At 41.6% G+C, this 27,015-nt stretch overlaps 1 protein-coding gene across 2 annotated transcripts in view; it reads left to right on the top strand.

Annotated features, from left to right (window-relative positions):
* GALNT11 (polypeptide N-acetylgalactosaminyltransferase 11) overlaps positions 1-27,015 on the top strand; it is an 88,735-nt gene that overhangs the window by 20,851 nt on the left and 40,869 nt on the right. For both annotated transcript variants that reach the window (XM_081101733.1, XM_081101732.1), the window contains exons 2-3: positions 6,145-6,324; positions 22,307-22,639. In XM_081101733.1, coding sequence (XP_080957859.1) covers positions 22,345-22,639 — 295 coding nt within the window. In that variant the 5' untranslated portion in view covers positions 6,145-6,324; positions 22,307-22,344. The remainder of the gene's footprint in view (positions 1-6,144; positions 6,325-22,306; positions 22,640-27,015) is intronic.

The following is a 27,015-nucleotide window of genomic DNA, read 5'->3' as shown; positions in this document are numbered from 1 at the left end:
GGAGGGTTTGCCCTATCTTTAAACAAACAATAGAAAGAGATAACAAATACTCTCATGTGTACAGCCAGACAGCACAAAGTAGCTTTCGCTTCACACAGACTCTCACACTTACATTCATACACCAGACAGTCTGAGTTTTTTTTGACTTCTACCAAATGTTTACTCAGAGTTTAAGCAATCTAACCAATTCCTGACTAATTGCCTAAGGGAGCTCTATGGCTTCCTGGGAGGTGATCAAGCTCCCCTTCCACTCACTTGGAGTGGTCCTGATTGATAGGGGGTCGACGAAGACGACTGACCCTGTCCCATTTTGACAAAGACAAAGACAACAAAGAACAAAGACAACAAACACCAAACAGACAAACCCAGTGCAGCCTAAAGCCGCACAAATCAGGGACCCCGGCCACTTTTGTGGCCGCGGGTCAGGACCAGGAGTACTGCTGCGTCCAGCCCTCCGTATAGGTCCTTCTGTGGGACGTCCTAATTTCAGTTTAATGACCGGTCTTCCTTACCTCTCTCAAGAGTCCAGGTGGCTCAGTTTCCCAATTGAAAGTTTTGGGTGGAGTCTCCTCCACCTCCCTGGGACCCGGGATGGAGACTGGAGGCCTCCTTGGTAGTCGTTCCCCACAGGGATGTGGGGTATCTCGCTGCGTGCCCGGAGATAAATGGGGGAGAGCCTCCTGCCTTAAATAGGGGGTCCCTCTCACCCCTGTCGGAGGAGAGCCTCCTGCCCTAAATAGGGGGTCCTTCTCAACCCTGCCGGGAGTCTCGCTGGGGCCTCCAAATGTTATGGGTTCACTCAGCAAGATAGACCACCGACTCAGAATTTAAATTTAAGAGCCTTTATTAAGCTGGCCAGCTGACTACAGTTACAGCACCCTGCCGAAGCAGAGGCTGAACTGCAGCCCAGACTACAGGAGTTACATTTTATTATTGAATTTTGTGGCGGCCCAGAGAAAAATGTGTCTTTCAAATTCCGGGCCCCCCAATATGGAGGAAACTCTATTTATACTTTTTCCAGTCTTTTGTCTCCCAAATTTGGAATGAGACTTCCGGGCCTTCTGAGAAAGAAGGCCTGCATGCTGGGAAGGGGCCATGAGACCATATCTCAAGGTCTGGCCTGATGTCAGTACCTTCCTATCTCTGTGTTTTAGGAACAGACAGCACAGCATGACTCGTCTGGCCAAAGCGCCAGAAATGCAGCCCAGCACATCCTTTGCAGTCTCTGAGAATGTTTTTAATTGGGAGATCATATGTACTGGGCCTAGTAATCAAAAGCAAGGATTTAAAGGGAAAAAAGAGCCAGAGTAAGCACGCGGACTCGTGACTTCTCCACTCCCCACCCCCCACCCCCCACCTCCTGCACTGCGTGCAACTCTATGCACGTCTCTGCACAGGTCTTTTCCCCCTGGCACAGCGCAGCTGGTACAGTAGTAGAGCTTCAGGCTTCCTCCCTGTGCCTATCCCAGCAATGGGTTGATTTCTAGAGTTCCCTTCTGCCAGCAGCCCTGTGGACCCCCTTCCACATTCATGGACTACGTTGACCCCAGTGGCCGCGGATTTTGTGGGGCACAGACTTCCTCTGAACCTCTAGATCCCGCTGTGCATGTTTCTCCCTCCAGCCTGGATCGCAGACCTCACCTTTCTCTGGTCTAGGTGAAGTCTGACCTTTCCATGAGAAGGTGCAGGGCTCGTCCGCTCCGTGCTGCTTGAGACCCAGTGTTTGTGGGTTTGCAACTGGTCCCTGGGTGGTTGTAGGGACCGGGGAGGTATCCGAGTCTTCCCGGTTGAAGGAAAGGCTGGGCTTCCCATCACAGCCACTCACCCCGTCAAGATGGTGCAGCCTCTGCGGCAGAGCCAGTCACTCTGGGAGAGATTTCAGCAGCAGTAGAGGCTGCCCGGTTAGGGGAGCCCGGTCCGGCTGTCCCCAACAGTTCCTGGGAATATAGCTGTCTCTCACTCACAAATAGACACTCCCCGCACGTCCACACACTCTCTTTTCGTTCTCTCACTCACACACTATCTTGCAGCCTGCCTTCCCGTACGCAGCCATCTTCCGCATTCCCCTCATGAACTTTTCTGTTTCTCATTTTTAAAAATTAAAGTTATTAGGGTAACATTGGTTAATAAGATTATATAAGTTACAGATGTACAATTCTATAATACATCATCTGTATATAGTACTGTGTGCTAACCACCCAAGGTCTAGTCTCCTGTATCCATATATTTGACTCACTTTACTCTTTTCCTCCTCCCACCTCTTTTCCTCCTGTCTAGATCTATGTTTGTTTGTTCATTTGTTGTTTTTTGTTTTTGTTTTTTTGTTAATCCTCACTCGATATTTTTCTATTGATTTTTAGAGAGAGTGAAGAGGGGGGAGAGAGAGAGAGAAACATCAATGTGAGAGAGACACATGGATTGGTTGCCTCCAGCAAGTGCCCTGACCAGGCCAAGCCTACAACCCAGGTATGTGCCCTTGACCAGGAATCAAACCCACTGCCCTTCAGTCTGAGGGCCAACACTCTAACCACTGAGCAAATCAGCTAGGGCCATCCTTTTGAGGAACATCTTGATTGCTCCCAAGTCTTGGCAATTATGAGTAAAGCTGCTATAAATATTTGTGTGCAGGTTTTTGTGTGAGTTTTCGTAGTTTCAAGGAGTTGGTTCATTTCATCCTAAGTTTTATATTTGTAGGCATAGGACTGTTTCTGTAACCAGACAATCAATGGGTCCTTGCTGCCTGTCACTACTTGAGCCAATTAAGCAGAGACAGGGTTGCATCATATATGAGCATTTATTCCAATGCTGCTGGCAGTATGGGAGAGCAGCAGGTCATCCACGAAAATCTGCTCTGCACCTCCCATAAGCCAGCTGCTTGTATAGGATACACAAGGATTACATGGGGAAGTAGGGATTACAGGCATGGGGAAGTAAGAGACTGGGGTGGGACTCTATTGTTTGGGCACCGAGGTTGTTAACCTTTCCATGATAATAGGCAGTTCTTGAATGAGAATAGTTCCAAGGTCGACTCCCCAAGGTCCTGGGGGCATACAACTCCCAGCCAGGTAAAAATGTGCTTTCTTTAACCAACACAAGGCAGTCATGGTTAACAGAGCATGATTAGCATCCTATATAATAAAAGGCTAATATGCAAATAGACTGAATGGCGGAACAACTGAACAACCGGTTGCTATGATGTGTGCTGACCACCAGGGGGCGTGTGCAGAACATGGCAGGTGTTGGCCATGGCGGGATGGTGGAGCAGGTGAGTGGGAGCACGAGACCAAGGCAGGGCACCCGTCACTGTAATCGGGGCGAGCCTCTGGTGGTTACTGAAAATTCTTTGCTCCTGTGTACCATGGTCCTGGCCAGCGCTTGCACCTGCTGCTGGTGCTGACCCCACTTGCACCCACAGCCAGCACCAGAGCCTCCGCTTGCACGCACTGCGGGTGCCCGGCGCCAGTCCAAACCACTCGGTGCCATCAGCAGGTGTAAGTTGCGGCTGCCAGCCCTGGTTGCTCCTGAGAGCTTCTCCACCTCCCCCTGCTCCATGCCATCAGCAGGTGTGAGCGGGGCCGGCGTTAGCGCGTGGAGCGGCGGCTGGCGGCGGCAGGAACGGGCCTGCCAGCAGACATGGGGGTGGGGTGATGGGAGGGACCGGGCAGGGGTGTGGAGGATGGACCAAGACCCGCCCCTGTGCCTACCACAGCCTCGTGGCCCACAGTTCCTTTCAAAGTGTACGAATTTCTTTATTATACTTTTAATTCATGTTAACATTAGTGATGTTCCGTTCATTTCTGATGTTGGTAAATTGTATCTTCTCCCCCTTCTGGGGAAGGTGGGGTGATGAGTGGGTAGCCTTGTGGTAGGCGGCAGGAACCAGCACCAGGTGTCTGACTGGTGGGGTCAAACCTGTTGTGCCCAGATTTCATGATTCCCAAGAACCCACAGGGAGCCAGCGAGTCCGATGCAAAAGCAAAGAGTCATTCATTTCAAACCTAGGTTTGGCTCCCCTGCCACACTCACCGATGCAACGGTAAGCTCCAGTGGCCAAGAGAGAGAAAACTCTGTGTGGAGAGAGGTTTTATAGGGGTTTGGGGTAAGGGGAGGAGAAAGGACTGTGGGCCCTGCCGATTGGCCAGGCGCGAGTCGGTGTCTCATTACACAGGATGTGGTCATAGTGATGGCGTGCACTTCCCTTGACTATCTTCGGGGAAGAAGCTTGCTGAGCACATGGCCAAGTTAAGATGGAGGGCACAGCCCTTACCCTGGGGCAAGGTGGAGGGCGTAGTCCTCGCCCTTTCAAAACCAAACCTGGGTTTTGCAACCTCAGTACTTGGGTTCTGGCTGGAAAATAATTCAGAGTCCAGACCCAAATTGTAAGAGAACATTTACTGGGTAAATTACTGAGGTAGAAAAAGTAATTACTTGAAGAAATGGGCTTAGGAAACAAGTTGTAGAGGTAAAGGAAGGGCCCTTGGAGCTTGGGAGTGAGGAAGCTAATAGTAATATGCCTGGGGCCTGGAGGGACAGGCCAGGAAAGGGGAAGGCAGGGACGTGCTCCTTGGAAGGAGAGCACACTGAGTCCTCTGTCCGAAGGGTTTTTTGTTTTGTTTTTTAATTTTTTTAAAATATATTTTATTGATTTTTTTTTTTTTAACAGAGAGAAAGGGAGAAGGATAGAGAGTTAGAAACATCAATCAGCTGCCTCCTGCACACTCCCTACCGGGGATGTGCCCGCAACCAAGGTACATGCCCTTGACAGGAATCGAACCTGGGACCCTTGAGTCTGCAGGCCGATGCTCTATCCATTGAGCCAAACCGGTCAGGGCCCGAAGGGTTTTAAGGGCAGAGGTTTTAGGGGAGGTCCCAGGGAAATATCTTAATAGAATATTCAGCAGTTTTCCAGGTGTGTCCTGTCAGGGTTGTGGTCTCCACTGATTGACTGACCTGTTACTCAATGCAGCTGGTCCTGATGTCATCCATGGCTGGTTTTGTTGTTTATCTGGGCCTGGAGCTGAAATGCATCTGAGACATAGATGTTATCTCTAGGGAGGAAAGGTCACAGGGTTTAAACTGCAAGACCAGCATTGTAGTATGGGAGGAAAAGGCACCCTGGGGGTGAGGTCCCACCCTACAATTAATTGTTCATTGCTAGGCACCTGGGGCTTTCCATCCTGGTGACCTTCCCCGTATCTGACCCATCATTCTTGCTCTGCTCAGGTCTGTCTGTCTGTCTGTACAGCAGCCTGCCTAGAGATTTGTCAATTTTATTGATCTTTTTAAAGAACCAGCTTTTGGTTTCATTGACTTTTCTCTTTTTTATTTTTTCTGTTTTAAATTTTATAGGCTTCTGTTTATTTTCTTCTGGTAGCCTTAGGCTTAAATTGGTCTTCTATCTCTGGTTTCCTAAGGTGGAAGCTTAGGTTATTGATTTCAGATCTTTCTTATTTTCTAATATGAGCATTTAATGCTATAAATTTTCCTCTAATTTTTCATTTTGCTGCATCCCACAAATTGTGATGTTATAGTTTCAGTTCAAAAAATTTTGTTTTCAGTTCAAAATATTTTTAAACTTTTCTTGAGGCTTTAATTTCCAGATATCTGAGGGTTGGGGTTTTTTTTGTTTTGTTATTGATTTCTAGTTTAGTTTCATTGTGTCTAAGAACATACTTTGTGTGATTTCTAATCTTTTATGCCTGTTAAAGTATGTTTTATGGCCCAGAATGTGGTCAACAGTGGTGAATGTGGGTTAGAGAAGAATGTGTATTTTACTGTTGTTCTGGTGGTAGAGCAAGAGGAAGTGTAAGAGTTCCGTAATCTTCCAATTAAGTCTCAGCCTGTGTCCTTCACAAGGGTTCTCCAAGGTGTAGCTTTTCCTCCTTGCAAACTACTTCCTTTCCTAGCTGAAGAGTTCCCAATCTTCCAATAAGCCAGGGTGGGAAACCTTTTTTCTGCCAAGGGCTATGTGGATATTTATAACATCATCCACTTAATATAAATTTATGTTGCTATGAATAAAGCTCCTAGATTATGGAATTTCGAGTCCTGCCAGAGTTTGCCTTGGCAGGGCCAGACCAACCATTTTTATGGAGAAGGCTTTGGGCTTGTTTCACAGTGGTTACTCTTTCCCTCTCCTGCCAGAGTCACCAGAGGATCTTTCTGGGATCTTCACCTTCACCTTGAGGACCTGGTGGGGTTCCTGGAGATAAAGCCCACAGAAGTGTGCCAGTCCCCAGGACTGCATTCTGGAGTTTCTAACGCTCATACCAGTTCACACCCAACTCCAGCACAAGTTTATGGCTCCAGCAGCGTTTGCTCCAGGTAAGCAGATCTCAGCTGTATCTCTCCAGGTTTGGGTGGCAGTTTGCCCTGTAACTTTAGTTCTCTGATGGGTCCAAAAGTGTCATTTATTTTCAGTTTGCCCAGCTTCTCTTGTTCTAAGGTTAGGATTGAGCTTCTAAGCAAAAGTTACCCCCTTTTTTTATTTAAAAATTTTTAATGTATTTTTAAATTATAGTTGACATACATTATTATATTCATTCTAGGTATACTAGTATAATATAGTGATTATACACTTATATACCTTATGAAGTGTGGACCAAAAAAAGGGGATTTTATGGGAAGTAACCACACAGGGTGATCTGATCATAAATTCCTAACTGGATAGGTCATGGTGGGGGTAGTCATGTCCCAGGAATATAGTGACTTTAGTAAGGGGTTTATCTTTGCTGTAAGCAAGCCTGACCATTGGTTTTATATCTAGGTTCGCACACCTTAGAAAATGCCTCTTTTTAGACCCATCCTCCTTTTTTTTTATAGACCCATCCTTATAATGCATGAGCCACCCTTTCAGACTAAGACTTAACCACTCTCCAGAGAAAGCAAATAATCTTAACTATCGTATAATCCAATCCCTGTATGCCTTGCTTTCTCCCACCTTCACGTAATGTTCCCTTTTCCCTCCTTAATTTCAGATGCATAAAAGAAACTGCAACCCTAGCCAGTTTCTCTCAGTGAATAGAGCATCGTCCTGTGGACTGGTTCAATTCTGGTCAAGGGCACATGCCCGGGTTGCAGGTTCAGTCCCCGGTAGGGGGCATGCAGGAGGCAGCCTATCAGTGATTCTCTGTCATCATTGATATTTCTCTCTTCCCCCATCCCTTCCTCTCTGAAATCAAAAATATATATATATTTTTTAAAAGAAGCAAAAAAAAAGAAACTGCTGTACTGTTATACTTGGGAGTATTTGAGATCCTACTCCCCAGCATATGCTGTCAGTTTGGCTCAAATAAACTCACAAAAATTCTCTACAGGTTTGGACATCTCTTAACATTTACATTATTAACCACTAGAGGCCCAGTGCATGAATCCGTACACTGGTGGAGTCCCTCAGCCTGGCCTGCGGGGGTCGGGCAGAAAAGGCCCTGTGCACTGATTGATCCAGGGCATCCCAAACCAGGACTGTCTTGCCCAGTCCCAATCAGCCGGACCCCAGCAGCAAGCTAACCTACCAGTTGGAGTGTCTGTCCCCTGATGGTCAGTGCACGTCATAGCGACTGATCGAACGGTCAAACTAACAGTTGGACACTTAGCATATTAGGCTTTTATTATATATGGTACTCCCTATACTGTACTTTATATCTGCATGACTATTGTTATAACTATCAATTTGTACTTCTTAATCCCTTTTTCCTTTTTCACCAAGATTTCCCTAACCCACCTCCCATCTGGAGACTATCAGTTCTCTGTATCGTTTCTGTCTTATTCATTCATTTATTGTTTTTTTAGATTCCACATAAATGTGAAATAACACGGTATTTGTCTTTTTCTGTCTGACTCACCTAACAGCATAATACCCTCTAAGTCCATCCATGTTGTAGCACATGGCAAGATTTTTTTACTGCTGAGTAATATTCCCTTGTATACATGCACCACTTCTTTATGCATTTGGACACTCAGGTTGCTTCCATATTTTGGCTATTGTAAAGAATGCTGCAGTGAACATAAGGGTGTATATATCTTTTCAAATTAGTGTTTTGGATTTTTAGGATAAATACCCAGAAGTGCAAGTGCTAGTGTTAATGTAAATAAATTCAAACCTATAAATTATTTTTATGTTTATTTGAGCCGAACTGTTGACAATTGCCGAGAAACAGAATATCAATGTATTGGGATAATGCTCCAAAGAATGGCATTTTAAAAATCTTGTTTTATACATTACAAAGGAGGAGACATAAATAGGTTACATGAAATCCATTGGTGATAGATTAGGAAGGTGGGAGAAAGCCTTCCTAATCTATCACCAGTGTAGGTTGTCTAGTATGTAAGTTGTGTAGTATGTAAATCTATTTTTTGTTTTTTTGTTAGTCCTCACCTAAGGATATTTTTTCCCTTGATTTTTTTCTTTCCTTATTTATTTTTAAAATAAGTTTTTATTGATTTTAGAGAGAGAGGAAGGGCGGATAGAGAGAGAGAAATATCATTGATTGGCTGCCTCTTGCATGCTCCCTATTGGGGATTGAGCCTGCAACCTGGTCATGTCCCTGACCAGGTATCGAACCAGCGACTTCTTGGTTCATGGGTCAGTACTCAACCACTGACCCATACTGGCTGGATGATTTTATTTATTTATTTACTTATTTACTTTTAAAAAGAGAGTGGAAAGGAGGAAGGGAGAGGGAGATCAAACTAGACAACCAGTGGGTCTGGGCTGCCTGTCAGTATTGAACCAATTAAGCAGAGACAGATTTGAACCATATGAGCATTTATTCCAATAGTGCCAGCAGTATGGGAAAGCAGCAGGACATCCACGAAAATCTGCTCTGTATGCCCTCATAAGCCAGCTGCTTATACGGGGTAGGACAAAGATTACTTGGGGAACCAGGCAGAGGAATAAGAATAGGCATTCAAAATGGGTATTACAGGAGTGAAGAAGACAGCTTGGCTGGGGCAGGACTCCATTGTTTGGGTAACAAGGTTGTTAATCTTTCCATGATCATAGGCAGTTCTCCAGTAAGAATGGACCACATTCCAAGGTTAACTCCCAGGTCAGGTTAGAGCAGGGGTGGGCAAACTTTTTGACTCGAGGGCCACAATGGGTTCTTAAACTGGACCGGAGGGCCGGAACAAAAGCATGGGTGGAGTGTTTGTGTGAACTAATATAAATTCAAAGTAAACATCATTACATAAAAGGGTACGATCTTTTTTATTATTATTTCAATAGTTTTATTCATTTCAAACATTTTAACAAGAATGTAAACACTAATTATTATAATTTGAAACTTCAAAAAATGGAGGAATCATAGCACAATAACATACCTTATGTTGAAGATGGCAAAGGCAAAATAAAATTGCCTAACAAAGGAAAGGTACAAAAGCCTTTCAAATTAAACTTAAATATAATAAAATAATTTAAAACTAAAACAAATAGAAAAGAACAAAATGTGTAAACAGTAAATTAAACATTTTCTTTAGTGCAACTTCCAAATTATGCCCGGGACGTAGATGTAGATGGCAATGTAGACTGGGTTGAAAGGTTTTTGGTCTTTAAAACATCAACTTCAGTGGGAACAGTGTTGTTGGTCTCCTTTTTTAGCTAATGCATCAAAGTCTGGAGTTAGTTTTGTTGTGGCTATTCTCAGGATAGACCTGAGGTGTTCGTCAGTTAAGCTGGATCTGTGAGGGGCTTTGTTGATGTTCATGACGCTAAATGTCTGCTCGCAAACATAGGTTGACCCAAACAGCACCAGTATCTTCTGTGCCATCCTCTGGATGTTTGGAAAAGTGGCTTCATTAAGTGAAGCATAAAAGTCTCTTAGTTCAAGAGAGCTGAATTTCTCCTTTAGGACAAAGTCAGACTGAAGATCGATGAGTTCTAGTTGCACCTCTTCTGGTGCTGTTTCAGGGTTTTGTGACAAAGGACAGGCCACCAGTTGAAGTGACTGGTCAATTTTTTCAACATCAGAAAACCGACGACAGAATTCTGCATGCAGGTCATCCAGTGATTTGCTGTATTTCTTCACGTTTTGGATGGTCTCCTTCTGTGTGGCTAGTGTGGCAAAATGAGTGAAGACTTTGTCTGAAATTTGTCTGGAAAAGAAAATCAGCTTCGATTTAAAGGCTTTCACATTAGTGTACATGTCATGTACATACTGATCTTTTCCCTGTAGCTTCACATTTAGCTCATTCAAATGTGAAAATATATCTACAGCAAATGCAAAGTCACACAGCCAATTCTTGTCACTCAGCTCAGTAAATTCGTCAGACTTCCCCTTTAATTTCAAAAATGCACCAATCTCTTCTTTGAGCTCCCACACTCGTTGGAAAACTTTGCCCAAACTCAACCAGCGGACACGAGAGGGTAAAGTAAGTCGTGGTGATCCGCATCAGTTTCCTCCAGAAACTTAATAAACTGACGGTGCCGAAGTCCCTTTGCTCGAATGAAATTAACAAGCTTTACAGCTGGATTAACAACATGGTTAAGTTGTAATATACACTTGCACAATGATTCCTGGTGAATAATACAGTGAAGAAAAATAACATCTTGGTTAGGGTTCTCCTCTTTCACTTTATCCTGAATTCTTTTTAGCAGTCCAACATTTTTTACAGTTAAATTTGGAGATCCATCTGTCGTGACATTAGCAAGTTTACTCCATGGTAGCTTCATTTTCTCGATGACAGTAGACACCCGGTCATACAAGTCCTCTCCCCGTGTTTTTCCTTTCAGTGGCTCCATGGCTAAAAACTCCTCCGTAATTTCAAAATTGTCACTAATCCCTCGGATAAAAATTAAGAGCTGAGCAGTGTCCTTTACGTCATTACTTTCATCCAGTGCTAGTGAATAAAACTTAAAGAACTCTGCCTTACTATTTAACTTGCTGGCCAAGTCTTCATCAATCAGTTCCACTCGATGAGTCACTGTCCTGCGCGATAAGCTGAGTTTTTCAAACTTGCCTTTTCTCTCTGGACACAAGAAACCTGCTGTCTCTATCATACATTCTTTCAAAAACTCGCCTTCAGAGAGAGGTTTGCTAGCTTTTGCTAATTTGAATGATAGCATAAAACTTGCTTTGGTAGTTGTCTCTTGAATTGCAGTTTGTCTGTGAAAGACATTTTGCTGAGCCTGTAATTTAGCCATCAACCTCTGTGCAGTAGCCTCCCGTTCTTGAGGTGACTGCTTGCTAGCATAGTTGCCATGCTTTGTGGCAAAGTGACGGCTGAGATTGTACTCTTTGAAGACTGCAAGTGTTTCCTGGCATATCAGACATACCGGCATTGATCGGACTTCGGTGAAAAAATATTTTGTTGTCCACTCCCTCTTAAACACTCGGCATTCACTGTCCACTTTCCTTTCCACTCCCTCTTAAACACTCGGCATTCACTGTCCACTTTCCTTTTCTTTGGTCCACTCATGTTTAATACTGGGCTAAAACCAACAGTACCGTTCTCTTATTAAATTCTTTACTAAAATAAGACAGTAAAGTATAAAAACAAGTGATTAAATTTGCTCTACTATAACATTTTTGGTCTTCTAAAAAATATATATATAACAAAATCATATGAAAAAGTTCAGACATGGGACAGAGGCACACCCTGACCATGGAGAACAACCCCTTTCCTCCATAGGAAACCTGTGTATCTTTCACACAGGCCCTTTGTTTATGGTAACACACATAGCTGCACATTGCTGTGCCTTCCAGACACACTTGTATGGGAGGTGCTAGGGCAGTGCAAAACATGGGTAACCAGTAGTTACCACTAGCACTTCCGTTACTGGCAAAAAACAGCCGCAGTGCACATAGTGTGAAAGAGCCCATTATCAATGTCAGATTGCATCCACTGGACTCTATAAAAACAACCAAGTGCCACTTTTAAATGCCCATTGCAACAGTTTTTCTTATTAAAAGCTGGAAATGGCAGGATATTATATATATATATACACCCCTACTGTGACAGCCTGGCAGAGCATTACAAAGGAGAAAACCCAGCATCTGGTGATGTCCATAAGGACAAGACTTCAGGCTGTCATTACCAGGAAAGGGTTTCATCCAAGTATTAGATATGAACATTTGATTTTCAATTTTTCATTTGTCCAATTACTTCTGAAACCCTGAAATTAAGCGATTTTGTAATAAAATCTTTAGTTCATCACATTTCTATACCATCTTTTTGTTCAACCCACTGAATGAGGGTTCGTTCACACTAGCCGTGCTGCTGTTGCAGTGTGGTGCAGTACTGCAATGCAGCGCAGCTAGGGTTAATGCAGGGTACACAGGTTTCCATCATGTTTGCGTTGATGCTAATGTGCAGTGGTGCATGTTAACACAAATGCCCTGTAGCACGCATTTTTACAGCTGAAAGTCTTTGTTGTTTTATTAACAAGTCATTGTGATGTCCAGAATGTGGGAACAGGAAAAAATTGTGTTTGAGTAGAGCTCTTAATCTTACCTCAGAAAGGCTCTGATACTGTGCTCTCCAGGGGCGTGCCTCCCTACATCACCACGATGAGGTGTCTACGCATTCCCAGGGTGATGTCGGGAGACGCGTCCGCGGGCATTACAAGGAGCCTCTGGAAGATTGAGAGGTAGTTCCTTCTACTGAATGGGCGGATATAAATCCACCCACTCAGAAGAAGGAGCTGCGGCCGTGTTTCCGACGTTGCCATGTTAACACTGCTGCTGGTGAATGAGCGGAGGGGAGAGCAAGAGAACCCTCCGCTCTTTCGGCTCCGTGGGCCGGATGGAACAGCCGAACGGGCCGGATCCGGCCCGCGGGCCGTAGTTTGCCCACGGCTGGGTTAGAATGTGCTTCCTTTCTTTTTTTTAAATATATTTTTATTGATTTCAGAGAGGAAAGGAGAGGAAGAGAGTGAAACATCACTGATGACATGGAATCATTGATTGGTTGCCTTCTGCACACCCCCTACTGGGGATGGAGCCCGGGACCCAGGTATGTGCCCTTGACTGGAATTGAACCCGGGACCCTTCAGTCTGCAGGCTGACGCTCTATCCACTGAGCAAAACCAGCTAGAGCAGAATGTACTTTCTTTCATTAGAACAAAACAATCAAGGTTAATATCCTATATAATAAAGAGATAATATGCTAATTAGACCCAACAGAAGAATGACCTTCTGGATGAAGCCGGGCTGCGAGGGCTGGCTGAGGCTACGAGGGATTTCGATGGCCGAGCCCCTGGCACTAATTTCGTGCATCGGGCCTCTAGTATCTTATAGCTAGTCCCCAATATTCTATTTTTGCCTGTAACAGAGAGAGAAGGAGAGAAAAAAAAGAAACCTGATGTGAGAGAGACACATTGGTTGGTTGGTTGCCTCCTGCAGGTGCTTGGGGGTTTAACCTGCAACCCATGTACATGCCCTTGACTGGGAATCAAATCCTATACCCTTTGGTCCTCGGGCCAGTGCTCTAACCATTACTCAGTGCTGGTCAGGGCTAGTTCTATTTTTAATTTTGTTGACCTAAGAACACCCAAACCTGTAGAAAATTTTTATAGTAATTTGAGCCAAACAGAGGATATTCCTGGAACCAAGATCTCAACAGAGAAAAATACTTTGAAGAAATGTGTTTGTAGCCCTAACCAGTTTGGCTTGGTGGTTAGAGTGTTGGCCTGTGGCCTAAGGGGTCCCAGGTTCGATTTTGGTCAAGTGCACATGCCTAGGTTGCAGGCTCGGTCTGATGTGCAGGAGGCAGCCAATCAATGATTCCCTCTCATCATTGATGTTTCTGTCTCTCTTCCTCTCTGAAATAAAAAAATATATATTTTTAAAAATGTGTTTGTAGCTTCTTTTATGCATTTGGAATTAAGGAGGGGACATAAGGAAGATTATATGAAGGGAGAAGAAAGCAAGGCAGGGATTGGTTATAGGAAAGTTAAGACTGAGTTCTCTTGAGGGTGATCACCCTCTTTAGATGTACTTTGGGTTTAATCCCCTTTTTGTGGGCAGAATGAGAACAAGAGATAATAGCTTGCATAATTTTGGGGTTCCTAAGTGTTTTCATACTATTTATTTTATGGAGGCTGGCTGATCAACAGAGCTTTTGCAATTTTGGAATTTAAATTTCTTTTTATTTTAATTAAGTCTTCATTGTTGAAAGTATTACATATGTCTCCCTTTTCCCCCCATTGACCCCTTCTATCCCGCCCCCACCGCCTGCTGTGTCCATGGGTTATATATATATATACATACAGATTCTTTGATCTCTTACCACCCCCCCACCCTCCCTCCTCCACCTTCCCTCTGAGGTTCCAGAGTCTGTTCAATGCTTCTATGTCTCTGGATCTATTTTGTTAATCAGTTTATTTAGTTTGCTTAGCATAATACTCTCCAGATCCCTCCAAGCTGTCTCAAAGGGTAAGAGATCCTTTTTTTTTTTTTACACCTGCAGTGTATTCCATGGTATAAATGTACCACAGCTTTTTTTTTTTTTAATTTATTGATTTTTTACAGAGAGGAAGGAAGAGGGCTAGAGAGTTAGAAACATCAATGAGAGAGAAACATCGATCAGCTGCCTCCTGCACACTCCCTACTGGGTATGTGCCCGCAACCAAGGTACTTGCCCTTGGCTGGAATCGAACCTGGGACCCTTGAGTCTGCAGGCTGATGCTCTATCCACTGAGCCAAACGGTTAGGGCAACCACAGCTTTTTTATCCACTCATCTACTGATGGGCACTTGGGCTGTTTCCAGATCTTAGCTATTGTAGATTGTGTTGCTATGAACATAGGGATGCATACATTCTTTCTGATTGGTGTTTCAGTTTTGTTTAGGACATATTCCTAGAAGTAGGATCACTGGATCAAATGATTTCTTTAGGTGAGGGACATGCCCTGTTACTGCCACCGCTCTTACCTTTTCTCTCTTTTTCCTCATTTATCTGGTTGTCCTCTGACTACATTTGATTTTATGACCCCTGTGTTGACAGAGTATGAGCTGTTTTGTTTAGATAAATACAGGTGCAGTCAGGGCATTTCCTTGAGTGGCACATAGGGTCAGAAATGAGTTATTAAAATATGATATCCCAATAAAGCAGATTAAATATTTATAGTAGAATGTATGGTTAGAAAGATCTGCAATGTAATGATTCCATGAAGTGTTTATGTCCTCTCCTTATTGTCCTCTCCTTGTCTTAACCAGGGAGAGCTTCTCTGTTCTGCTTGGGCATTAGATCAGACAGGGCATTAAAGAGTCATGGTTAGCCTCTACCAGCCCATATTCACTGACCAAGTAGGTATACCAGGTTTGGCTATTTTAGGTGCTTTGTCATGTTGTCTGTCCTTTTTAGTTTGTTTTTTAGCATTTAATTAATTTTGCTTCTTTCTCCCGTCAATATCAGCATGCAGTTTTCCTTTGCATTTGAGTTATAAAATAGAGACACTACATAGGTTTATGTTCTCCTTAGATTTTCTTAGAGGAGATTCATAAATATCAGAGGATGTCAAAGGGTTGATTATTTCTGGAGAGCATATGATGTCTGGAATTTGCTCTGAACCTTTTCTCATTCAATAATCTCTTATTTGCAATTATGAAACATGTTGGTGGCAATGTTTTCTTCTAGTCTTACAGGGCAGATAACAAATGAGAAATAATAATGTGTGCTTTTGTGTTGTCATCACCTGGTAATTTCACAGGGGTATTTAGGAAGGGCACTGTTGTATATCAGTATTTGTACTCACATGACTAGCTGAATTAAAATCCGATGTGCCTCTTTTATGGAAAAACCTAACAAATGTTTGCTGTTTGACATTTTGGAATAGAGAGTATCCTGACGAGAAAATAGCTGGAAACTACTCAAAGGTAAAAATGTAACATTTAAAGGTAGACATTTTAAACTTCATTAAATGTTATAACAATTATTTTGTATTAAAGGAAAATGGAAGCTGTCTTGTTTAGAATGTTGCATTAGTCTTGTAGTAAAAAAATGATGAACGGTGAAAGGCACACAAATTTCAAACTAGTTAGTGGTTCATAGAAGAAAAACAGTTTTTCAAATTATGCTTTAGAATGTTCATTGTTCAGATTTTATTCTTAAATTTTTGACAAATTAATGGGATTAAATAACTTCCTTTTAGCTAAAATCCCCATTTGCTTCTGAGATTCAAAGCCTTAACATTTAATCCTCTCCAATCTGTTCTTATATTTTTTAAGTTAGGAAGTTTTTTCCTAATAATTTTTTTGCCTTGATTATTAAAGGCATACATATGTTCTTTGTAGAAAATGTTTTAAATAAAGCGAAGTAACCAGAAAAGTATCAATAATGCCACTAACCTGAGTTCATTAAATTTATTTTTCAGTAAGTGCCGATAGTGGTATAATGTTTTATAGCTAATATGGAGAGATTAAAAATAAGTAGTAGAATTTACAGCAAAACATTAATAGTGGTGAGATTTCTGGTGGTTTTTAATTTTTTGCTTATCTTTATTTTCTGAAAAAAATTTTTTTTTTTTTTTAGTATGATAGAGCCTAAAATACAAATCCTTAGCACCTTTCATGGTGTCTGGCATATAGAGCTCCTACTGTGGTAGATATTAGTCTTTCCTTTAGGATTATTTCATGATTTTTCAGAAGAAAAATGTTGGATTCTTCAGTATATTTAATAGACTATGAGTAGAAGATTAATGGAATGATTTAAAGCAGTGGTCGCCAACCTTTTGGACCTCACGGACCACCAGTGATCTGCAGACCACCAGTTGGCGACCGCTGATTTAAAGTATCATGTATAGAGTGACATTGCATAACAGGAATTGTCTCAGTGAACTTGACATGATTTAACTACTTTATGGAGCATAATTTAGTAGCTGGTGTATGCTGCATTCTTTGTTGAGAAAAACTGACTGTGAAAAGCATCCCAAAATGGGTCTTAGCTCAAATTATTGTGCTGTTGAGAAATACCCCTCATTCTAATCAGATAATGATGCAGGGATTTAAATGGATTGAGATCTCATGACACTTTAGACTTCTGTGATCTAGTGTACCACAACACATCCTATATAATCCTATATAATAAAGAGTTAATATGCAAATGGTCATCACGCCCTCGCACCAGGGCTGGGGGACCTGAGGCTGCGCCCCCCGCCCTGGCGCCAGGGCCAGGGGACCTGAGGCCGCACCCTTCGCCCAGTGCTGGGCTGGGGGACCTGAGGCTGTGCCTCCCAGCCCAGCGGGGCTTGACGGGTGTGGGGCCTGCCGGGTCTGGGTCTCGTGCGATTTCGTGGTGTGTGCAGGTGGGCGGGGACTTGACTCCGGGTCCTGCAGCATGCCCCAGACTCTGACAGGAGGGAGATTTTCGTATACCTTTTACTAATTTTCTTTCATTTCGGACACTTCTATTATAGATAAAGGGCAAATAGCAATATTAAATTATTTCCTCTAATTAATTCCCTTTTAATGTGCATGAATTTTGTGTACTGGGCCACTAGTTTTTTACATAACAACAGTAGATGCTAACAGTAGCAATAATAAGTTTGGTTTTCAGGTGTGCCTGCACTATAGGCAAATTGTTCTTAGAAAATCTCTAGTTCCGTATCTGGAAAAGATATATCACTAGTTGTACCTCTCCACAGTCTGAGTGTTGGCAGCTCATTTTCCAACCACAACACTCAGTCTTTCCAGATCACTCTCTTAGGTAACATAACTTCAGCAGTTATTCAGCGACATCAGGACCTCTAATACGATTAGCCCATCCGTAGTTTTCATCCTGCTCCATTCTTTCGCCTCCTTACATTTCTCCTTGCCTCGCTTTGACCTGTGGTCTGTCATTCTAATCAGCACATTGCACATACCTCTCCTCATTCTTCTGTATTCCCCTGGCAAAACCCTGATTCTCAACTTAGAGGTGTCCCTGAGCAACTACCAGACCATGACTAAAGAAAAACATAAAACCATACTGCCTTATTTCCCTGAAAGTTCGTGTACACAACTGGTTATCCTTTTATTCATTTACCTTTTGAAAAATATATTACAGTGATATCTAACTGCTGAAGTTTTGGATTACTTAACTATTCAAGTTTATTATTGAAAGAATTTGTTCTCTAGTTTTGGTATTAACTGACCTTTAAACATTTGCTTTGATCTAGGTAATTGCCTATGGAAGGAATAGCAAACAGACTTTGTAGATGCTGGATTCATTATTTTGTTAGCACAGATTAGATTAAATGTTCAGATTTTGATTTTTGTTTGGAGGTTTTAATTTCTTAGACAGTTAAATTTGGTGTTTGCTTTATCTCATAAGTTTTGAAAAGTATTTTCACTATTTGGTTCTAAATAATTTCTAATTTCCATTAATATGTTTCATTTTTCTAGTTATTTTTTTGTCATTGATTGGTTTTTAATCTGTGTGGTTGTCTTGTGACCAGAGCATGTGGTCTACACGATGCATACTCTCTGACCCCACCAGGCACTTACTTTTGAGGGTCTTTGCTTTTGCTTCCTTGCATGGACAGCTCTTTCCCAGGTATTTGCAGTGCTTACTGATTTGTTCAGGCCTTGATTCAAGTACCACCTTCTCAGTGAAACCTTCCCTAGCCATCTACCTAAAATTTCACACACCCTCTTCCATTTCGTATTGCTCTTCCCTGTCTTATTTTACCCCTTAGCATTTAGCACTTTCTAATATTATCCAACATGTTCCAAGCAAGTAGAGAAAAAAGTAAAGACATTAAGGGATGTGTACCTGGACACAGAAACAAAAGAAATATAAGCTGTACGAGAAAGGAAAGGTTGCGTGACTGGACTTTGTCTGCAGTGAAGTTGAAGGATAAGACTGACACCGCTGGGAAGTCAGGGTTGTGGGCAGAGTGTGGCTTTAATTTAAGATTTAAGAGGTTATTTATTAGATGAGTTCCAAACGATGGTGAATCAGGGTAGGGGCAGGGTTACTTAAATAGAATATGGGTGACGGTTATAGGAGGAACATGAATGAAGAAATTTTAAAGATGGGTTTTGAAGGGCTCTGGACATTGCCCAACAAGCTGGTGGGACTTGGGGTAAAGGAAAACATGTGGATTAATGTCAGAGTGTCCATCTGTTGGTCAGAGCTGCTTGATGGAAGAGTCCTCTGGCTTCTTCCTGTGGTTAAGGAAGAATTGGTTGGCTTTCTCCTCTCTGTCCCTTTTGCATGGTTCCCTTCTGTGTTTGGGTTTAAGGTGGCCAGTATGGAAGTGGGAAGGCCTAGAATGGTTTGAGGAAACAATCTAAATAGAAATCTCATTATATAGTTGAAGAAAGGGATTGGCTCCTTAGGTGTATAGTTTCTTATTGGAATCAGCAGCCTGTGTACTTCAGAATTCCATGGCCTTTTCAAGAAATGGTACTTTTGTTTTTGATGTTGTTTGCTTGGCTTTTGCCTACCCTCAAGTGAATATTTTAGGAACTTAGAATGTGTTTTAGTTTAAAAATCTAATGTTTTACCTAAATGTCTCTATTCTTTACATTTTTGTTGCAAAGTGGCAAATTTGCAACCTTTTGTCTTATTTTCTTTGATGGCTCCATTCACATTACTTAGAGAATATTTTCTTCCACTTCTAAATAAAGCAGTTGTTTTTTGTGCATTTTTTTCATTTGCTAACAGCTGACAGGACAGCACTTTCACTGTTGCCTGACTTTCCTTCTGAGCTGCAGTCATTTCCCGCTTCTTTGGTATTGTAGTGGGAGAGTTTGTTTGTTTGGGTGTTGCTGTTGTTTTGTTTGTTTTTTAAGCTTTTGAATTGACATGTGGTAAAATAACTACTTGGTTGGCAAGAACTGAGCTATTTACTGACCATCTTCTAGACTTGTGGCATAACGTACTAGCGGCTTAATTTTTGAAGTTGGACTTAAACAATGCTGATTTGCTTTGTTTGGATTTGAGGTGGTGGTAATACTACTATTCCTAAAATTATTTCATACTGTAGAAATAAGGAGTAATGCATTGTATTTCTTCATAGATTTCTTGTATTTGTACATTACTTATATAGGGTTTCTGTGCCCTACTATTCTGTGAGACTATTTTGTATGTATGTTGGTCTCTTTACAGAGAATTCCTCAGGAAGCTTTGTGAGGCCTCCATGAAGACCAGATATCAAAAAGTGTAGATGTAAAGTTCGTGATGCAGGAAACAGAATCAAGCCGGTCAAAAAGGGAAAAGAGAAGGTTTAGTCCGCCTTCTCGGGCGAGCCCCACAAGCCCCAAAGGCAGGGCCAGTGGATTCGCGCCAACAGGGAGGGAGGCACTTCTTTTTATACAGGTGTTTGGTGAGGGGAGGGGCATGAGCTGAGGAAGTTCCCGCTGCAGGGGTAGGCATGTTGACCTGTTAGGAATTCCTGGGAGGGTCCATTTTCTCCGTCACCATCTGCCTTGCGGTGGCATGCATCCACTCCTGGGCTTCCCTTCCACCTGGCAGTAGGGAAAACTTCAGTGCTATGTTATTTGTTTTTTAATCCTCACCCGAGGATATTTTTCCATTGTTTTTTTTTTCAAACCAGGCAGCCAACTTGGTTGCCTCCCAGAAAAATACCTGGGAGAGGGAGGGACATATTTCCATTGATTTTTAGAGAGAGTGGAAGAGAGGGAAAGACAGAGAACTATCGATGTGAGAGAAACATGAATTGGTTCAATATTCTGTTGTTTATCGAACATCATAAGGAGAGGGGAAATAGAATTATTTGAACTCTGTTAACATATGAAAACATTCAAATCTGTGAAGAATTTTTGTGAGTTTATTTGAGTCAAACTGTCGACAATTGCTGGGAAGCAGAAGCTCAACAAATTGAGATAATGCTCTGGAGAATGGGGTTTTTCACCTATTTTACCATCTAAGGTGGAGATGTAAGTGGGTTAGAGGGAATCCATTTGTGATAGATTAGGGAGGGAAAGCAAAGCCGGGAAACCTCTAGGATTGGATAAAAGATAAAATGATAGACACCATGCTTCTTTTACGTAGGTGGGTACAGGATAGATAACAGTCAACAATTAACCCGATAACAATAACAATGAGGGATTTGTAGTCCCTGCCCTGGTGCCATATGTTGTGCCCAGAGGGGTCCAGAAAAAGGGAAGTTAAAAGTTACCCTGACTTTCCAAAGTTATGTTATCTTAGATTCAAAAAGTCAGTAGGCTCAGTAAAGATCTAAGTTGATCTTTGTCAGGGAAGATACTGGCCTAGGACATAACAATCCTATATAATAAAAGGGTAATATGCAAATTGACCCTAATGGCAGAATGACCAGAATGACCGCTTGACCAGTCACTATGAGGTGCACTGACCACCTCTCGGTCACATTCCCCGGCCTGCAGGCTCTGATTGCCTGATGGTGAATGGGGAACCGGGAGTGGGTGGCGGGGGACGCAGGCAGTGCCAGGCCAAGGCCCACACCTGCGGGTTGCCCCACACAGAGGGTGACCTGCAGCGGGGGGCGGGGGGGGGGGCTGGCAAGTGGGAGGGAACAGCCAACCTCTTGGTCCCTCCCCCCGGCCAGCAGGCTCCGAATGCCCGATGGTGAACGGGGAACTGGAGGTGGGTGGCAGTGGGGGGTGGAGCTGGCTGTGGGCAGTTGGGGAAGATGGCCCTGATCGCAGGCCAGGCCTAGGGACCCAACCCATGCACGAAATTTGTGTGCCAGGCCTCTAGTCCACTGTAAACTGCTTTTTAAGTAAAGGTTTTAATTTTAGACCATCCTTTGTGGTTACGTTAGGTCTGTTGAGTTTGCAAGGCTGCCATGCAGGCCTTCCCAGAGTTAGTCAGGTTAGCATGTGGCCTCTTTTCGTCCACAGCGCTTTTGGTTATTTAAAATGTAACTGTTTAATCTAGAGTAGGCATTAGGGTAGGCTTAATCTTTGATTAGAAAGTAGAACTATTTTTTTAGTTGCTTATTTTTAATAACAGATTTTAAGATCCTTGGGTTAAAAGAGTTGTACTTTTATAGTTGGAAGGGATCTTAGGTACTGTCATCACACATGTTGGACTGGTATTTCCCTCATTAAAAGTTAGAATCTGAAAAAACACCACACTGAAAGCAATCCAGAACAAAGGTGGGGCAGTATCCATTAACGTGGACAGGTGAATAAGTCAGCTGTTTTGCTGCCATTGGTTTTCTGAGCATTAACTCATTGGCCTTTGTTTTTAATTGTTGCATTTATTTTTTAATTTGGCTATTCTCATATTTTCTTCCATTTGAATCTTTAATAGTATGCATAGGGATCCTAAGTAAATAGTTCAGAAATACAGCTTAGTTTGAGAAACATTGAATATGAACTTGGTGGATGATTTACAGATATCCTGAAGTGTCTAACTTATCTATCCTTCTCTTTTAGGAAACTGAAAATGGCCCTTCAGCTATGCTAGGTTTATAATGGGAAGCATCACAGTTCGGTATTTCTGTTATGGATGCCTTTTTACATCTGCGACCTGGACGGTTTTGCTTTTTGTTTATTTCAACTTCAGTGAAGTGACTCAGCCACTTAAGAATGTGCCCATCAAGGGGTCTGGGCCCCATGGGCCATTCCCCAAAAAATTCTATCCCCGTTTCACCCGAGGCCCAAGTCGAATATTAGAATTACAGTTCAAAGCAAACAAGATTGATGATGTGATGGATAATCATATTGAAGATGCAGAAAAAGGCAACATGAAATTCTCTTCTGAATTGGGTAAGTGTATTTGATTTTTGCTAGCAGCATGTCAATATCTAATCATTGGAAGTTTAAGTTTTAATTATTCTTTAAATCATGTGTTGTTCAGGGGATCAGAAATGTATGATTTTCCCCCCACCAGTTTATTTCATGCATGAACTAGCTGAGGTCTTTATGATTTTGCAGAATTAGAGGGAAGTTATATTCTAATATGTCCAATTCTGACTTCAGTACTTTATGAGGACTTGGGAAAAACTAGTAAGGTCCAGAATAGAAAAAGAAAATAAGTGTTTGGAAAGACAGTGGAACCTGTGGGGAAGGATTTTAATTGCTATTATTATTTAATAAGGGAACATGTTTGACTCTATTTAAGATATTTTAAAAGTTACAGAATTATTTAAAACAACATAAACCACTGGGTTGAGAAATAATTTGAGTTACTTATATTTAATATCTGCTTATAATAATTAAGTTGCTTTAAATATTTAATAAATATAGAATTTTATAAAATATGAGTATAAAATAGAAACTTTTCTCTTCAAAAAATCTGTTCAAGGAGGTAGCAAGAATCGACTGTATATGTTTTTGAATATTATAAATCTCAAGTACTGGTTTTAGCAAACTTTATTTTAAGGGATAAATGAGCCATTTTGGTTTTCTTTAAAACTTAAAAGGAATTTGATCTTATCATGGAAGCATAAGATAGTATTTAAAGAAATTGAAAGATAGACAAATATAAAGGAAATGTTAAAACATTTTTGTATCATAGTTTCAAAAAAATAAAATCAGTTTCTAGGATTTAATGATTTTTTAATACATGAAGTTGAAAATTTAAAATGATAGGAAACAGAAGCTAATACTCCATTTTCATAAAATACATCTTCTAATCTTTTTCAAATAGCCATGTAGACTTTTAAGAGTATTAGTGGGAAAAACTCTTATTCAAAGTTATTTTGGTAAAACTTTTATACAGAAGTAATGTTGGGTTTATCATATTTGCCTTAGAAAGAAGCAGTGAGAGAATTATTGCTATTTGAAGTGACAAACCCAGATTGCCCCACTGAACAACTAAATTCTCAAAAAGATCCTAAAGAATACACAAAAAACCTATTACAGCTAATAAAGAAATGTTCAAACATGTAGAAATCTATATAAATAAGAGCCAAGCGACCAGAATGATGGAACGACCGGTCGCTATGATGCTTACTGTGGCGGCCAACCAGCCTCTAGTGTTTTATAAAAATTTATTTGAGCCAAAAAGAGGGATCAAGATCTCAACGGATGGAGATAAATGCTTCTAAGAATAACAGTTTGCAGTTTCTTTTATGCTTTAGAAATTAAGGAGGGAATTTACGAAAGATTACATGGAGGTGGAAGAAAAGCAACTCAGGGATGCAATTACAGGGTACTTAAGATTATGTGCTTTCTTGAGATGTCTGAAAGGGGGCATTTCAAAAGTGTATTAGCCTAGATCAGTGATGGCGAACCTTTTGAGCTCGGCGTGTCAGCATTTTGAAAAACCCTAAATTAACTCTGGTGCCGTGTCACATATAGAAATTTTTTGATATTTGCAACCATAGTAAAACAAAGACTTATACTTTTGATATTTATTTTATATATTTAAATGTCATTTAACAAAGAAAAATCAACCAAAAAAATGAGTTCACGTGTCACCTCTGACACGGGTGTCATAGGTTCACCATCACTGGCCTAGATGCACAGAAACAATGGACAGGGCTTGCTTAAGGCAAAGATTGGCCTCTTCCCTCCCTCCTTCCCTCTTCCCTCTGAGATTCGTCAGTCTGTTCCATGCTTCCATGCCTCTGATTCTATTTTATTCACCAGTTTATTTTGTTCATTAGGTTTCTTGTTCATTTATTTTGATTTTTTTAGATTCAGTTGTTGATAGATATGTACTAGTATTTGTTGCCATTTTATTGTTCATATTTTTATCTCCCCCTCTTCCCCTTCCTCCTCCTCCTCCTCCTTTTCCTCTTCTTAAAGAAGACCCTTTAACCTTTAATGTAATATTGGTTTGGTGTTGATGAACTCCTTTAGCTTTTTCTTTTCTCCAAAGCTCTTTATCTGGCCCTCAATTCTACATGAGAGCTTTGCTGGGTAGAATAATCTTGGTTGTAGGTCCTTACTATTCATCACTTTGAATATTTCTTGCCATTCCCTTCTGGCCTGCAAAGTTTCTGTTGATACAGTCATATGGATGCTCCCTTGAAATCTTGGTGCTTTTAAGATTCTCTCTTGGTCTTTAACCCTTGGTGTTTTAATTATGATGTGTCTTAATGTAGTTCTGTTTGGGTTCCTCTTGTTTGTAAGAGGACTTGCGCTTCCTGGACATGTAAGTTTATTTCTTTCACCAGGTAGGGAAAGTTTTCTGTTATTATTCCTTCAAATGGGTTTTCAATATCTTGCTCTCTCTCTTCTCCTTCTGGCACCCCATAATGCGAATGTTGGTATGCTTGAAGCCAGAGGCTCCTTACACTTTCTTTTTGGATTCTTTTTTCTTTTTGTTCTTCTGATTCGGTGTTTTTTGCTTCCTCATATTTCAAATCGTTGACTTGATTCTCAGAATCCTCTACTCTACTGTTGAATCCCTGTAAATTATTCTTCATTTCACTTAGTGTATGCTTAATTTCTGACTGGTCCTTTTTCATGTCTTTGACATTCTCACTAAGATCCTTGAAAGTCTCATGAAGATCCTTGAGTAACCTTACAACCATGGTTTTGAACTTTGTATCCAGTAGTTTGCTAGCTTCCATTTCTTTCATTTGTGACATGTTTCTTTGTCTCTGCATTTTGGCTGTATCTCTGTGTTTGTTTCTATGTATTAGATAGAGCTACTATGTCTCCTGGAATTGTAGAGTGGCCTATGTAGTAGTTGTCCTATAGGGCCCAGGGGCTCAGCCTCCCCAGTCACCTGAGCTGGGCACTCTAGGTGCATCCCTGTGTGGGCTTGTAGTTGAGCCTTGTTTGCTGTTGGCATCACTGGGAGGAGTTGACCTTCAAGCCAATTGGCTGTGAGGACCAGCTGTGACTACAGAGAGAGAGCTGTTGTGCAGGAAACATCCTTGTGGAGCAGGACTTGCTTCAGTAAGGCTTTGGTGCTCACTGAGTTTGCCCCTGTGAGTGTGTCACTTGTGGATGTGTAGAGTTGTAATCTGCTGTGGTCTGAAGCTGTCCACCGGGTGCACTGGCTCTAGGGCTTTCAGGGAGGTGCAAAGTCAGCCACTGCGTGGGATCACACAGCAGGAGCTACATAGGGATCTGCAGAGGGCTACTATTTGCTATTTGTATTGGGCTTGGAGGTGCCCAGGAAAGGCCCAGCTATGAAGCAAGACAGAGTGGGTGTTAGTGCTGGGTCTTGGTCCTTTTATTGATAGGTTTGGGGCACGCTTTCATCAGCTGCAGCTTGTTTGAGAGATTTAGCAGTCTCCAGAACAATCTTGAAAAAGAACTAAGTTGGATGACTCATATGTCCAAAACTTCTACAAAGCTATAGTAATCAAAACAGTGTGGTACTGGTGTAAGGACAGACATAGATTAGTGGATTGTTGATAAATATAAAATAAACCTATGACAGCTGTGGTCAATTGATTTTCAAAAAACAAGGTTCCAAGGCCCTAGCTGTTTTGGCTCAGTGGATAGAGCATCGGCCCTCCAACTCAAGGGTTCTGGGTTCAGTTCAGGCCAAGGGCACATATCCTAGTTGCAGGTTTGATCTCTGGCCCTGGTCGGGGCATATGCGGGAAGCAACCAATGGGTATATCTCTGTTTCTCCCCCTCCCTTCCACTCTAAAAATCAATGGGAAAATATCCTCAGGTGATGATTAACAACAACAAAAAAGAAGGTGCTAACACAATTTAATGGGGAGAGAATAGTCTTTTCAACAAATGGCATTGGGACAACTAGATTCTCACATACAAAGGAATGAAGTTGGACCCCTACTTCATATCATATATAAAAATTAACTGAAATTGGATCAGACTTAAATGTAGGAGCTAAAATCATAAAACCCTTAGAAGAAATCATAGGAATAAATCTTCATGACCTTGGACTTGGCAATGGTTTCTTAGATATGACACCAAAAGTACAAGCAACAAAAGAAAAAATAAATTGGACTGCATCAAAATTAAAAACTTTCATAACATCAAAGAATACTACCAAGAAAGTGAAGAAGAAAACCCCCCAAAAATGGGTGAAAATGTTTGCAAACCATATCTCTAACAGGGGTCCATTATCCAGAATATCTAAAGAACTCTTACAACTCAAAAATAAAAAGACAAATAGCCCAATTTCATAGACATTTCTCCTAAGAAGATAGCCAACCAGCACATGAAAAGATGTTTAACATAATTAGTTTTACAGAAATTCAAACCAC

Source organism: Myotis nattereri (assembly GCF_964212035.1).
Source record: "Myotis nattereri genome assembly, chromosome: 11".
In the NCBI taxonomy this organism is placed as follows: Eukaryota; Metazoa; Chordata; class Mammalia; order Chiroptera; family Vespertilionidae; genus Myotis; species Myotis nattereri.
Note: the sequence above shows the minus strand (reverse complement) of the source record. Positions and strands in the feature narration are given on the sequence as shown.